Source organism: Pseudonaja textilis, chromosome 1, assembly GCF_049901715.1.
Source record: "Pseudonaja textilis isolate UNSWEBS1 chromosome 1, rPseTex1.2, whole genome shotgun sequence".
Lineage (NCBI taxonomy): Eukaryota > Metazoa > Chordata > Lepidosauria > Squamata > Elapidae > Pseudonaja > Pseudonaja textilis.
The window spans coordinates 71,493,363-71,509,949 of NC_141990.1; the positions used below are offsets into that span (position 1 = coordinate 71,493,363).

Below are 16,587 nucleotides of genomic sequence, written 5' to 3' on the forward strand. Positions count from 1 at the left end.
ACACTTAATTGGTGGCATGTGATTTTGTTTCTTCATCTCCCTCTTCTCTTTATTCGATAATTGCCGAATAAACAATGGCTGCTGTTGTAGTGAATTCAAGATCACAAAATTTCACAGATGGCACTTACCTCCCACTGTCTTCTTATCTACAGAAAGTTCTCTTTTCTCTTTTGCAGTGGCTTTAAAAACGTTAAGTTCATCCTTATTAACAGTGTACTAATACTTAATAATCATGACATTGATTTTCCTGGCACCATACATTTTAAAATATATGCATTAAAACTGGAGTACTAGCATGCCTTTTTAATTGTCCCTTATAATCTGTTTTCTAAATGATGTTCATGATTTTGCAGTGCTTTTGTCACATAGAAATATGCTAGAATTAATTTTCAGCTTAATAATGACTCTAGTGGTTATTACTAGCCTGTAAATATAGTCTAGTTTATTTAATTTTATTTTTATTAAAGTTATCCGTTTGCTAGTTTTGCATATATTTGTTTGGAAAGCTTGAGAATAAATTACATTTGTTATGACCTTCAAAATGTGTTTCTTTAGTAAAAAACAGATGGTTTACTACAAGGTAGTTTAAAACAGAATACTTCTAGAGCAAATCTTGAGAAATGGTGTATTTTTTAATCTTTATTAAACTATGGAGACTTATTATAATTTATCCTTTCCTCATTATTTACTTGAATTATTTCATGGTTTGCTTTTATTTCTATTTAGTTATATATCCTGCCATGTTCTTCAGGAAGTCAGACAGTATACATAGTAATCCTTCCATTTTTCATCAAAAAATTCTGAAGAACATTGAAAAATAATTGTTATCTGGAATTTTAGTCTTCGTTATTAGCCTTTCAATAAAGGTGACATTAGCATTTTAGTATGGCATCCATGCCTCCTTTTGAAGTTCAGAACACATGTTTTTGTTTTAAAACATGTTTTTGTTTTAGTCAAAGCCATTTCTTTTATGTGCAGAAACCAACCCATTCATAAACTATACAATAGAGAGTGTATTCTGAAAGCTCTTGAAGTTTTAGCGAAATTATAAACTCAATTGCCAAAGGGAGTAATATAACTCTAAATTAGCCATTCATGGAATGTTATCTAGAATCAATGTTTTTATAGTTCAATTTTCATGAGTAATCAGTGTCTTTTATTGTTTGATTGCATTTTTGAGGTATTATTTGTTTTTGTGTCTTCCTTAATAAACATTTTTTTGCTTTGCCTGAATTTTTGTGATTGGTATTTTGGGGTAGGCAAAAAAGCCACTTTTGCAAAGATAAAAATGTTTTTTTCTCTCACACAAATTTAGGGAATAAGTACAAATTTAGTATGCCTGAATTTATGGCAAAAGTAAACTTAAATCAAAACTAATTATTGTATTTCAATTTTTTCTCCGGTTTTTGATTCCTTTTAAAAAATAAAATTACTATTCAGGAAGCTATATGATATATTGTGAGGCTTGGGATTACTTAATTAGAACTTGCATTTCTAATTTTATTAAAACACTTTCTTAAATAAATCTTCCTTTTTCATGTGTGGGTGTCATCCTCTGATATCTCTAGATTCAATACACTATCAGGTTTTAAAATGCATTGGGAATGTTTCCCTAAACAATCCTCAAAATTAGAAAACAGTAACTTGCATGAAATATTTTGTAGAAAGCAACCTTAACTTTTAATGGAATTCCAAGCAATTAAAGGAAAGACATAGTACAGACCCCGTGCCCTGGATACAGAAGGATTCTGATTTACTGTTACAGTATATGAAGTGTTTAACTGTGGATTGAAAATTTTATTATCTTAAAATCTGAGCTGCTTTATCTGTGCTGCAGCAATCCAAATGTACACTACGTGCTTGTAAAATGTTTGCTAGTTTTATCTCTTTACTGACTAATGGTCATATAAAATTCTACAGCACAGATATGGAAGCCTATACTGTCCTACAGGGGTCCCCAACACCAAGGCATTGTCCTGTTTGCAACTGGGCTGCACAAGCGGTGGGCTGGTGAGCGTGTGCATGTGCGCAGCTTGACTTGCCCGAGTTGCAGGACAGCATGCACGTACGTGTGCATGCCACTTAACTTGTGCAAGTTGAACGCCCACTGGCCTGTCGCTTGTGTGGAAAGGTTGGGGACCAACTGCTATGCTACAGTGGGAAACAGTGTTACATAGTGAGTGAGGAGAGGTCTCCATTTTGCCATAGTTACCTTGTAATTCTTAAGGGTAAAATAGCAAACTTTTTTTTTCAGAGAGTTTAAAATAATTTCATGGGTTAAATTCCCTACAAAATGACATTTAATTTAGAATCATATTTTATCTGTTTCAGTTTTGTACATTTTTATATGATGTGAAGTTTATGTAGAAGATTGAGTAAATTTACTTAATCCCTGCATAGCAGAAGAAAGATGATATAACCTTTTTCCTTGTCTAAATAATGTGACTTTCTTCTTTTGTAAACATGTGAATAGTCCAGTGTTTGTATAGCTTTGTGTAGCTTTTCCATCAACTCTTGTAAATAAAAAACATGGTATGGTATTTGGTGTCATGCTATCTTGGTTAGCCTAAATATTTGTAATTTCTTTTTTATTTTTGCTTTCTCTTGACTTTGTATTTCATAAGCCAATTTCTTTGTGTATGAAAGTTTATTCTTGGGAAATGGATCTGCTATTATCCTTTTTAACGTGTGTGACTTTTTTGCAACTCCAGTGCATTAATTGCTTGTTAAGGACTCTGGATCTGTCCATCCTTCAGTCTAAAACTTCTAATTTCTAACTTTATTGTTTCTCACCTAATAGGAATATGATTATTAACAGTCTCTACACAGGGTTTTTTCTGTTGACAATGTTTAATCTGCTTTGTCATGTGAGAAGCGGCTGGACACAAGTGAAACCAATCTTGTTCACCCCTTTGCAAAAGAACCAACAGGACTGACTTCACTTTACCTTTTACCCTTCATTTTTCATCCTTACTGGGGACAGCCAAGATGTTCAAAAACTCTCCTGTGTAACAGACTCATTATTTCATATTTCACTTTAAAGTGCTTTATTGTTTATTTTAAGCTTGAGTTACTCTGGTAACATACACGTAACTTTTTATCCCCTTCCACTCCTTCCATAAATCATACTTTGCATATAAAGTGTTTGTGTTCAGTTCTTGTCATCTCCAAGTAGAACTGAGAAAGTCTCCTGCTTGTACTAGGAACAGTTGTTAACTAGCACAGTACGGATAATTTTGAATCAGCAGCATTACACACTTGCTGAATGAATTTCAGTGTAATGCAAGCTCACCAACATAAGAAAAATCTTTCAACTTTTCTTTATTTGGGTAAAATCTTGGGTGACCTCAATTCAATTGTGTTGACTTCCCTTATATTGTACGGGTAATCCTTGACTTACAACAGTTTGTTTACAAAGTTATAGCCATCCTCCTGGCGAACAACTCAGCCTAGTGTAAAGTTTAAATAACAATAAATACAGTAAAACCATAAACTATCATATAAAAAATAAATTACACCGGAAACAATTCAAACAATATGAACCCCTGGCACTTAATGCCTGGAAGGACTCTAGTTTTATCAAAGCCATGGAGAAGACAGGAAGGATCAGGTATATCTGCCTCTCAGAAGGAATCCTAATGCATAGAGCTGGTATATATATGTAATACCGACTATGCATCAAAAAGCCATTCTCTTAGGTGCCATAAGATGACATTGCTTAAAAAATGGGACCCAGAGCATGCATTCTTATTGGGTCTTAATGGATGGGTAGTAAACTCTTCAAATAATATGCCATGAAGGTCTTTACTATGATAAACAGCACCTTGAATTGCACCTAGAAAGCAACCATTTGAGCTTGCAAATTAGCAGTATTACACGGCTCTACTGAGTTGTGCCTGTGCCACTGCATTCTGGATCAGTTGGAGCTCCTGAGAGATCTTCAAGTGCAGTCCTTTGTAGATCACATTGCAGTAATCCACACACAAGAAGACCCAGGCATAAGTGACCATGAATGGTACCTCCTGATCTAGGAATGGGAACAACTGGCACACAATGCCTGAGCCATGGTTGAAATCATCTCATCAGGCAGAAATCATGACTCTAGGAACACCCTCAGATTTTGCATTAGATTTTTTCCTGAAGGTGTAATTCTCAATACTATTCAGAATTAGAGGTCTAGGAAGCTTCAAAATTCACAGCTACCTAGTTTTGCTAGGGTTGAGCCTTATTCTGTTCTTCCATAGACTCCCTCAGTCTCTAGACATCAAGTCATAATCTTGATGGCATCACTCAGGCAGCCAGGGACTGTGATATATAATTAGATATGATCAATGTATTTAAGATCAGATGGAACCCTTTATTCAAGGATCAATCTGCTATGGACCCTGTCCATACCTCACTTACCAGATTCTCTTGACCAATTAGGAGAGACATGGATCTAATGAAAAGGTAGTTGTATACACATCCCAGGAACAGACGAATACAATACAGAAGCCTGATGATGGCAGATGAGATTCTGCCGAAACATTGCTACAACTTTAAAAGCACAACTATAATGACGTGGGAAAATACCTGAACAAAGCTGAATACCATACAAGTACCCGCGAAAACTTAAGAAAACAGATTCCAGGAATCCTGTCTACTTTCTCAACACCTATAGGTTTGAAGTCTTTCCCAACAATGATGTCAGACCATGGTTCTGTCAACTCAGCAGGATGTGCACAGCAGATATCCAAGCATATGGACTAAAGTTGTCCTTAGGAGTTCAATTATTCCTCAATAATTAATTTTTGAAAAACGTTTTACTTGTAAAAAGGTTAGATTCACCAGTTGCACCAGAACCGTGCAGTACCGTGACACAGTAATTACAATGCGGTATTGTAAGGTAACTTTGCTCACTGCCAGGAGTTCGATCCTCACTAGCTCAAGGTTGACTCAGCCTTCAATCCTTCTGAGATTGTTGGGGGCAATATGCTGACTGTGTAAAGGGCTTAGAGAAGGCTGTAAAGCACTGTGAAGTGGTATATAAGTCTAACCCTGTTGCAAGCTATGTCACAATTATCTGGCCAATTCCTAATACCCTTGGTCTGAAAAGGCTTCTTTTTCTGTTCTGTGTATTTCAAAGTACTCTACTCATTGTGCATATCTAGTAGTCTTGTGACTTCCCCATAAATACTTGTGCTGAGAATTCATTGCAATACTAGTGCTGAGAATTAATTGCTTGGGACAAAACGGCAAGATATTTTAAATCTTGTTGCCTAATCCCATGGTTGCAAATTAAAGTGCAGTGACATAGAAAACAAGCCCTTTACAAGTCCTGCTTCTTAGAATTGTCTGAATCTTATGTATTACTTAGGGAATTTTCTAATATAGAATAACAAATACGGGTTCAGAAAAATTAAAAAGTATTTTTAACTGAAGTTGAACATCATAAAAAGCATTCTAAAACCTGAAATTTGACAAGGCAGGAAAAACCATTTGTTCTAGCTATATGGTGATTTTTGTAGCAGTTAAGTTTTGTGATTAGGTAGGATCTGATCTTGGTGATTGTATGAACAAATGTGTCCCATCTCCCTTTTTTATCGGTCTCTGATAATCTTAATGATAATCTAATTCTAACGCTCTGGTGATTTCTTTGATTTTATTCATCCACTTTATTGGTTGCCTTCCACTTTTTCTACTTCCTTCCACTTTTTATTGGCAGGCTAGTTTTTTCAACCCCATTGTAGTGAATAAATTGAATTATTTTCATTCCATTGTATGTAAATAGGTATTTCTGACTGGGATAATTAATGAAGTGGGGGCAATGAAATTAATTGTATAGTTTCCTAACATGGGTAGTCCTTGGTTAACAACAATAATTGGGATCAGCATTTCTTTTGCTAAGTGACACGGCCATAAAACAATGTAACATGAACATGTTGCTTAGCCAGGGCAATTCCAGCACTTCCAATTTCTGTCTTGAAGCATATCCAGAGCAAAAAAATGAGACATCACATAGTTGCCCTCAACCTTCCGCTGGCTTCTCCATTGACTTGGCTTGTCAGAAGCTGGCAGTGAAAGTTGAAAATGACTGCGCACATGACTGCAGGGCACTTCAAAGTTGTAAATGTGAGGCAGTAGCTGAGCACCTGGATCGCGATCATGTGACCATGAGGTGTGGGGAGCTACAACAGCCAGAAGATGGAGACTGTTCACAAGTGCCATTTGTTCAGCATTATACAGGTGAAACTTGAAAAATTAGAATATCGTGCAAAAAGTTCATTTATTTCAGTAATGCAACTTAAAAGGTGAAACTAATATATGAGATAGACTCATTACATGCAAAGCAAGATAGTTCAAGCCGTGATGTGTTGTAACTGAGATGATTGTGGCTTACAGCTCATGAAAACCCCAAATCCACAATCTCAGAAAATTAGAATATTGTGAAAAGTTCAATAGTCTAGGCTCAAAGTGTCCCACTCTAATCAACTAATTAAGCCATAACACCTGCAAAGGGTTCCTGAGCCTTTAAATGGCCTGGTTCAGTAGGAATCACAATCATGGGAAAGACTACTGACCTGACAGTTGTGCAGAAAACCATCACTGACACCTTCCATAAGGAGGGAAAGCCTCAAAAGGCAATTGCAAAAGAAGTTGGATGTTCCCAGAGTGCTGTATCAAAGCACATTAATAGAAAGTTATGTGGAAGGGAAAAGTGTGGAAGAAAAAGGTGCATAAGCAGCAGGGATGACCGCAGCCTGGAGAGGATTGTCAGGAAAAGGCCATTCAAAAGTGTTGGGGACTTTCACAAGGAGTGGACTGAGGCTGGAGTCAGTGCATCAAGAGCTACCACACACAGACGGATCCTGGACATGGGCTTCAAATGTCATATTCCTCTCGTCAAGCTGCTCCTGAACAACAATGTCAGAAGCATCTTACCTGGGCTAAAGAAAAACAGAACTGGTCTGTGGTTGCTCCGTGGTCCGAAGTCCCCTTTTCTGATGAGAGCAACTTTTGCATCTCATTTGGAAACCAAGGACCCAAAGTCTGGAGGAAGAGGCACACACTGCAAGATGCTTGAAGTCCAGTGTGAAATTTCCACAGTCTATGTTGATTTGGGGAGCCATGTCATCTGCTGGTGTTGGTCCACTGTGCTTCATTAAGTCCAGGGTCAACGCAGCCATCTACCAGGAGATTTTGGAGCACTTCATGCATCCTTCTGCAGACGAGCTTTATGGGGATGCTGACTTTATTTTCCAGCAGGACTTGGCACCTGCCCACACTGCCAAAAGCACCAAAACCTGGTTCAATGACCATGGGATTTCTGTGCTTGATTGGCCAGCAAACTCTCCTGACCTGAACCTCATAGAGAATCTATGGGGCATTGCCAAGAGAAAGATGAGAGACATGAGACTGAACAATGCAGAAGAGCTGAAGGCCGCTATTGAAGCATCCTGGTCTTCCATAACACCTCAGCAGTACTACAGGCTGATAGCTTCCATGCCAGGCTGCATTGAGGCAGTAATTGCTGCAAAAGGGGCCCAAACCAAGTACTGAGTACATATGCATGCTTATACTTTTCAGAGGTCCGATATTGTTCTATGTACAATCCTTGTTTTATTGATTGCATGTAATATTCTAATTTTCTGAGATTGTGGATTTGGGGTTTTCATGAGCTGTAAGCCATAATCATCACAATTATGACAAATCACGGCTTGAACTACCTTGCTTTGCATGTAATGAGTCTATCTCATATATTGGTTTCACCTTTTAAGTTGCATTACTGAAATAAATGAACTTTTGCACGATATTCTAATTTTTCCAGTTTCACCTGTAAGTTTGAATAGTCACTGAACAAGTGGTTGTTAATTGAGGACCAACTTAATGATAAAGGGAACTGATTTGTTAGAGGACTGCAACTGATGCCATTATATGCTATAGAGCAAAAACTTGAAAAATGCCTGAGATGAATGAATAGAGATGTGAAAAAATAGTTTGTTTCAAAAGTGGTCCGAACAGCTGCTTTGAACTTGAAATGGTATGTGTCAAGCTCTTTAGATTTTGTGTATTGTGTACTCCGTACCATTGCTCAGTGATGATTCTTGCTGGTATTGTCATTTTAATTGATGTTAAAGACACCTTGGTTCCAAAAAAGTAAAAATAGCCATTTCTATTTTTGTGGAACATTTTTTTGAAGTGCTGTTTTAATGATTAATCTGTGTTTATATCATTCTCCCTAGGAGGATCCAAATAATATCAACATATTAAAAAAGAAAGATCAACACAGCAATGGGGATGAAAAGTCACAAAACATGGAGACCCTGCCTCCAGGTACTGAAGTAGTCAATTGTTACTTTTAAAGTATCACACAGAAGTAAATATAACTAAGCTAAAGAAAAGATCGAAAACTTATTTTGACTGAAGTAGACAGTGATGGGTGAGAAATACATTTAAGAATTCTGTTTTATGTATTCATATATTTGACTTCCAAGGATAAAATGTAAGAACTTTTGAAGGCATAGTTAGCTTTAGCTTAAAACTGACTATATTCAGTGGGGCTTATTTTTCAGTAGACCTTATAGGACTGTACTGTTAAAAGGAGAACTATTAACCCACTGAAAAGATTTTAAAACAATCCATCTGAATCATTGTGCCACAACAATTAGGATTCTGGGAACCTTACTGTCTTCTTATTGAAAACCTCTAATCTTCCTGACTGATTAAAAAAAAAAGGAAAGATCTGAAATGGGAATGTTTCTGAAGAGTCAAAGGTACCAAAACATCAAATGGACTGTGCTTCCTTTCATCTTTTAAAGTAAGCAAATCATAATAGTAAAAAACTTCACACGCCAGCTTTCTGTGGAATAGAATTGTAATCACTGTTGGGACCAATCTGTGAAAAATGAAATTTATCGCAAGTGAAGTGGCTTTGGGGCAGCTTTGGAATAGTTTTGATAAGCTCTACCAATATGGATTTTGTATAGATATTATGCAGAGATTCTAAAATGTGCACACAATAAATAATAAAAACCACAAGCAGTACCGTGTGTTAGACTTAGTTTACATTCTGGTAGTCTTCTATAAAGCTTGGGTGAGCCAGCCAACTTAGTCACCCAAATGAAGAGTTGAACATGTAAGGAAAAACATAAAACTAAATAAAAAAAATGTGGGCATGGGTTATTAAAGCATGTGCAGTAAAACAAGAGGATCAGGATAAAAGAATATCTCAGAAGTATGGATTGAATATAAAAATGAATGACCAGTAGTGAGGAATAAGTTGAAATGATTTTATCATATGCAGCAGAATTCCCCAACTTTTCTGGCTTTGCACACAGGCGGGGGGGGGAGGGGTTGGGTCCATGCAAACGGCGGGCATACATGTGCAGCTCCATTTGCATGAGCGGTGCCTACTCCTTGCACAAATGGAGCACACATGCTCGTCCACTGCTCATGCAAGTGGGGATGCGTGCTCTCGTGCTCGCCCACCATTTCCATGGCCTGGTTCCGAATACCTCAAGGCCCATTAATGGGCTGCGGCCCAGGGATTAAGGACCTCTGATATACAGAGAATAATATGAATGCAATCACAAAACAAATACATGAAGTGAATGGGAAGACAGTTATATTTTAATGTTTCAAGTCTTTCATTTGATGCCAGTTCAACCCACGGCTCCCCTTATTTCCTACCAGCAGTTTTTCCTTTGGGGAATCTAAACTAACACTCCTTATCAGCAAAGATAGTACAAGTCAACACAAAGTATTTGTTTGGGCTTCTGTGTGGAAGACTTGACATTTGTCCAGCTAGCAGGAAGACATGGCTGAATGCAGGCTTGTCACAGCTTTTCTAATAATCTGGGAATCAAATATCCATTTTCTTATTACAGTACCATGAGATTGAGTGGAAAGATCCTTGCAGGTATTTGTAAGATTATTCAAGGGTTTCTTAGTTGGGATATAAATAGCTTATATAAAATAAAATTTAGAGGCTGATCCGAGAAGAAAGCATTCTACAAGTAAAAAAAGGCAAAAATGATCCTAACATATGCATCCTATTGCCTTCAGAAGCTGTTCTTTGAAAACATTTAATGTTCTCTGTATTGTGTGCTGGCATTGAAATAATTTTAATATTTCAAACAATGTTGTAGAGCAGGGAACTTCTGCATTGCTAATAGCTAAGTTGAAGACAGATTGATTTAGATGCTGCTGCTAAAACATTTCCTACCCCAGCAAGAGTAGATAAAACGGAATCACGGTGTACTCAGTAATGCATTTGATGAAGAATGCAGTTATGACCCTGTTCATTTTTCACAAGCAGAAGTACCAAAAGCTAAAACCATACATCAGCTGTTCAGTTTCTGTTTTCTTTCAAAGCAAAAAGCAGACCAGAGTAGAGATGCCATCCAGAATTTAAAAAGTGACAGCAATGTTACAAGTGTAGGAGGTACACTAATGTTTGAGTGGGCTTGGAAGAGAGATGTCATCTGCTGCTAGTCCTTGAGAACTTGGCTATGTTTGTCTATATGCTGAAAAGTGTTTTACCAAAGCCACAATTTGTCTTAGGTCTCCCGTTAATACCAGTTTTTCTTCTTAGGAAAAGTTAGGTGGCAAGACTTTGACCAGGATGCTTATGTTGGAGTCACTATGGTCAAAGCTGGTCAAGACCCATATGCCCGCAATAAGTTTAATCAAGTGGAGAGTGATAAATTACGAATGGACAGAAATGTTCAGGACACAAGGCATGATCAGTAAGTACCACATATCTTAGAAATTGTTTTCTTGTAATGAATAGTGCCCAAGTTGAAAAGTACCCGAAGTAGAACATGAATATTAAGCAAATTGCTCAGCTGCAGCTCTCAAGAGTTCAGTAGTGGTTAGCTCAGATTATTTGATCCTATTTATATTTCTGTCATAACATTCTCTGCTAAGTTGCAGCAATGCAAAGCACTGAATGGCAATTCTAAAAGAATACAAAGCAATTTAAGAAATTATATAGTCTGTACAAGACCTGCTTGATTTGGAATATGCTAGAAAGGCAACGTCCTTGATACTGTGTCAGCACTGGCATCTCAATTATTTCCCTGCTTGGCATTATTATGGCTTCTAAATCTTGCCTAACTGGGATACTGTTATGTGCACGACTGAAGATTTAATTCCACCTTACTGATTTTAATGTCACTGTTAAATCAGTTTTCAAACTCTTTGGATGTTTTGTTTTACTTAATGCTTTATAAACATCTATTAGAAATGAAATTGGCATATTAATATTTATTCAAATAAACATGCAGAATAACTGCCTCACATATGAGGCAAAATCAAGATACATATTCTTTATTTCTTGGCTCCTTTTTACTTCTCACTGTCTGTGATTCTGGAAAGCCCTCCAAGCATGTCTTTTTTCCACAGGCCTGAAGATCCCCTAGCAACAGGGAACCTGCACATTAGTTTTATCACATGGAATATTCTGATGCATTTCGTCTTGTGATCTTGATTTTTTTAAGATTTATGTTTAATTGTTTTGCTTTGATAAAGAAATAATCATCTTGCTTAAAAAAATACTGGGAACAGGAAAAAAATGTAGCATCCTTCTATTCTAAATTTGGTCTTCAGTATTCAGACTAGAATTAGAATTCATCAGATGCACACATTGATGCCAAGTTATGAGCTTGTTATGCAGTTAACAAAAACATTTGAAAATTGCTTCAATTATTATTAAGGAAGGGTCCAGTGGCATGGGAAATATTCACCTGCTTTAATTAATTCTGGAATTTTGGGAATGAACAATAGATGAACCCAAAAGGCTGCTTAATATTTGGATTGAAGATTGCTGCAGTATAAATGTTACAAGCTTGTCACTGAGATGACAAGCTGGACAACCAGATCATCAGTCCTTTTGTCTATGAAACTTTTAGGCAGCTTAACATTTTATGAGCCAAGTCATTTATAAACATTTGGCCTTTGATTTACTTAGCCTACATTCCTCTTAGACTGCTAAACTAATTCATTTTGATTAGCTTTATGTGAATCCTTTATATTTTTAATGGTATAATTTTGTTGAGCTACATGTTTTTTCATTGTTATATCTTGTAAGTTGTCTACCTCTTAAGGAAACAGGATAGCAGATGCATAATGTTTTAGACCCTGTATAGACTGAATATTTTGTGAAACCTTGAAAATGTATGTCTTGCCGTCATACCGGGCCTCCTCCCCCAGGATTGATAAAACTTAGTATAGCATGGATTGTAAGTGAAAAAAACATGATGCAGCATATTTCAGCAGTAATTCAGGTTTATTCTCAATAAGCAATCGTAGAAGAAAGCATTCTTAGAAATGCCTACATTTATTAAGCTCTGAGACATTGCAGAAAATGAGACTTTCTCCTTCAGGTATTCTAAAAGCACATTTAAATTTAAAAATATAGCAAATGAATGTGCTTTTATATTTTTGGAAAGAACAATAAGTCTTCTGTTTTATAAACTGAAAGATTGGGACCAAGCTAATGTCTTATAAAGATCAGAAACACAAGAATACATGATTGATAAATACATTCAGTAGTAACTGTCCCATGAATAAATGTTTATGGAGATTCATTAGATGACTGCTAAGGAATATAAATTCTTCCATTCCCCATTAGATTTGATCATTAGATGATTGCTAACCTGAAGAAGCTTCTTGGATGAGAAGCAAAACATTTTCAAGGAAAAAAACCTGAAAGCCCAGTTGCCTTTTGAAAAGTGCCTTTGGGACAGCCATGAATATGGCTCAGACTTGCAAGATTGTCTAGATCAGCAGTCTCCCCAACCTTTTGGGCACCAGGAACCGGTTCTGTGGAGAGAGGTTTTTCCGCAGACCGGAGGTTATGTGTGGTTTTGCATGCTGCCTGAATCCCACAGATGGGGCCTTGCTTGTTTGTGTGGCCTGGTTTCTGGCATGCCATGGACCGGTGCTGATGTACAGACCGGGAGTTGGGGACCCCTCATCTTAGTGATGAGCTTGTAACATTTCCTACAGTCTTCCAACTATATATTAAGCAGTCTTCTGGGCTCATTTGGGCACATGGAACCACAGCTTTGGGTAGTGTTTCTTAACCTTGGAAGTTTTAAGATACTGTGTGTGGAATCAACTCCTAGAATTCCCCAGGAGAGTGGAAATCCACATATCTTGAAGCTGCCAAGATTGAGAAACCCTGGCCTAGGGAATGCCAGTTGTTCTTTCTTTCAATCTTTCTGCTCTTGCTCCTTCCTTAGACGATCTAACACAGATACATCTGAGGTCAGCTTTTAATGAGAATCTCCACGTCAGTGGCACTACCATTTGAAACCTTTTTGTCCTTCCTTTTAAGGTGTCAACGCAAACAATGGCGGGTAGACTTACCAGCCACTAGTGTAATCATCACTTTTCACAATGAGGCCCGATCAGCTCTCCTTCGAACTGTCGTCAGGTATTTCTGCAACACTTTCTTAAACCGCAAAGGGCTACCACAAAGTGACAATACATAGTTTTTCTCAGTGGATTGAACTAGATGATTATTCTTATCCAATTTCTTTTCTTTTTAGTGTTCTCAAAAAAAGCCCACCACATCTTATTAAGGAAATTATATTAGTAGATGACTACAGCAATGATTGTAAGTACTTTTACAAGGCTGTTATTTAGTGCAATACATGAGATGTTATGTTGTTCTGACAAAGGACTATGGGACTTATAATCCATACTGCTGGAGCTCTGAGTTGACTGGGCATACATTTATCTAGGGTCCTAGGTTGATTTTAGTTTCCAGAGCATTTATTTTCTTGCATCTTTAACGCCATAATCTGCCTTAAGTAGCTGTCTCTTCTACTTTTTCAAGATGAAATTGTCATCATTCAGACTTGCAAAACAGCCTTATAGTGGAAATCTGAAGGAAATCAGATTAGCTTTAGTTCTGAAAGTTAGGAACTTTCCAAGGAGGGAAGACTCTTTTGTGACAGTTTCTTGGTTCAAGATAAAGAATTAACTGCTTTTCTTTTCTTTTTCTAGCTGAGGATGGTGCTTTATTAGGTAAAATTGAGAAAGTGAAGATACTTAGAAATGACCGCCGGGAAGGTGAGTGTCCTGTTAGGACTGGAAACAATATGAAGATTAAAGCTTTGGTTAAAAGAGTAATTTTCTCTTTCTGCACGCATTGAATGTAGAAGAAAATAGATTGCACAATGGAGGCAAGGCATTTCATCTGATAGCTATTTTAAATTATGTTTGCCAGCTCACTTTTTTTTTCCTTAATCAACATCTTCATGGGAGCCTTTCTTAAATCAACAGTTCCGAAGTGGAGATCTGATTTTTCTAATGACTTCCTTGTACTGCTCTAAGTTAAAGTGCCTGAAGATTGTTTCTATTGAAGTCCTCCTAGGTACTTTATATGGGGAAGCTTCTGATTGGTTTACCAGTCTTTCTGTCAGATTGTTAGGTAGATTAATGTCAGAGGGAGAAAAATATAGTAGGCAGTATAGTAAAAATGCAGTTGATTGCAAAACGCAATCAAGCCAAGTATGTGCCCTTGATTTTTCAGGTTTGATGCGTTCTCGTGTTCGAGGGGCAGATGCAGCACAAGCAAAAGTCCTTACGTTCTTGGATAGTCACTGTGAATGCAACGAGCACTGGCTGGAGCCTCTCCTGGAGAGAGTAGCGGAGGTTAGTCGCAAGAAATAATCTTAGCGGTCTCTTAAAACTGGCCTCTGGATTCTCTTTTGCGTTGAAAAATACAGGGGGTCCATCACTTACAACCATTCATTTAGTGACCATTTGAAGTTACAACGGCGCTAAAAAAAAAAAAAAGCGACTTACGAACATTTTTCACATGAACAACCATTGCAGCATCTCCGTGATCAAAATTCAGGCGTTTGAAAACTGACTCATGTTTGTGGTGGTTGCAGTGGTTGCATGTGATCACTTTTTGTAGCCTCCTGATGAGCAAAGTCAGTGGGGAAGACAGTTAACAGCCGTGCTACTAACTTAGCAACTGCAGTGATCCACTTAGCAACATGTGGTGAGAAAGGTCGTAAAGTGGGGGGCAGAACTCACTTAACAACTGTCTTGCTTAGCCACAGAAATTTTGGGCTCAATTCTGCTTATAAGTTGAGGACTACCCGAAGTAGTTTTCATTTAATTTTAAGCAACACTTTCATTAAAAAAAAAAATCAGTGTGTATTGACTGAATTCTAAATGAAGGAAGTGGTACTGAAACATAACAATTAATAAAGACCTAGCAATGGCTAAGGGCAAGAAAGTTGAAGAAAAAGACAGAGGGGCAAATTCTGGCCATACAAGACCAAGCCTTAAGAACAAATGCATACAAAGTCAAAAAGATAGTAAATGCTGAAGAAATCAGAACAAACCAGTCAGGCAGATACCGTGGGGCAGATACTATGGGAGCGAGGCTAATAACCATAACTTTGTGCTATCCAAGGCCTTTTCAAACCTATCCTTGTACAACTTATAACGCTTAATTTCCTTGAGAATTGAATTGAGTGAGCAAAATAACTCAGCAAAAGCCTACTGTACTTAATTTCTAGCAAACAGCATGTTCTTAGAGCAGGAGGGTGGAATTTCTTTTTTCTTGAGGGTAGGTGGGTTCAATGCTAGCCACTGTATATGTGGATAGCATTGGATTTAAAAGCTAACCTTCTAAAGAAGATCATGGTTTTATTTAATATTCAAAACAACGCAAGAGCCTATTGTTCATTAACTTTTGTTTTGAAACGTATTTCAGGATAAGACCCGCGTTGTATCCCCTATAATTGATGTAATTAATATGGACAATTTCCAGTATGTGGGGGCCTCGGCTGATTTAAAAGGCGGTAAGTATTTTATTGGAATATGAAATCTTTCCAGGGTCTCTAAATGTGTTGCAATAATCCAGATACTAGTTTGAGAAACGTATACCTTTCTACCTCCTGCGTAAATAAATGGAGTAAAAGGTCAGAGCATGCTTCCAGCCTTTAGAGCAATGATCTTGTTCATGTTTTTAGTCAGTGTGTGCAATAAAAATCTTGCAGGGGAATAAAGCCTTTCTTGCTAAAAGGCCCAGGTCTAAGGGATGGGAAACATTTCTGCCCACGGTCTTGAAGAGATGCTGTAGAAAATACATACAAATATCCTGACACACTACAGAACAACTTTCTGTGTTTTTATAGTTCCATGGGCTCAGACGTGGGATCTAAGAGCTCTGAACCTGTGAGGTTTGTGTCTCAGCTTTGTCAAGGAGACTTGGGAAATTGAAATAAAACATATTGTTTTCCTTTCCTTCCTTTCTAAAACATTTCTATATATTCCAGGAAAGGTGGTGAAAATGATAAAAATAATTCTCTCCTAAGTGTTGTGTGTATTCAGTATCTGGTATTGAATTTACACTCAGGACCCGACAGTCTGGTATTTCTCCATAACTATATATCCAGAATGGAATGAAATCGAATTCTAGGATAAGCTTAGCAAGTGACTATTGGTTATTTATTCTTGGATTAGAATTCATTCAGTTCAGATAGCAGCACCAAACTGACCTCAAGAAAAGTTAATCAGAATCAGAACTGATTAGCATTTGGAGTGGGCGAAACTACCAGGGCTATTCTAGGGCTA

The 16,587-nt window shown here is 37.3% G+C and overlaps 1 protein-coding gene across 1 annotated transcript in view; it reads left to right on the forward strand.

The window, feature by feature from the left end:
• The window catches only part of GALNT2 (polypeptide N-acetylgalactosaminyltransferase 2), a 69,981-nt gene that overhangs the window by 36,881 nt on the left and 16,513 nt on the right, over positions 1-16,587 (forward strand). The window contains exons 2-8 of the mRNA XM_026705172.2: positions 8,223-8,313; positions 10,574-10,727; positions 13,322-13,420; positions 13,536-13,603; positions 13,996-14,061; positions 14,525-14,646; positions 15,725-15,812. Coding sequence (XP_026560957.1) covers positions 8,223-8,313; positions 10,574-10,727; positions 13,322-13,420; positions 13,536-13,603; positions 13,996-14,061; positions 14,525-14,646; positions 15,725-15,812 — 688 coding nt within the window. The remainder of the gene's footprint in view (positions 1-8,222; positions 8,314-10,573; positions 10,728-13,321; positions 13,421-13,535; positions 13,604-13,995; positions 14,062-14,524; positions 14,647-15,724; positions 15,813-16,587) is intronic.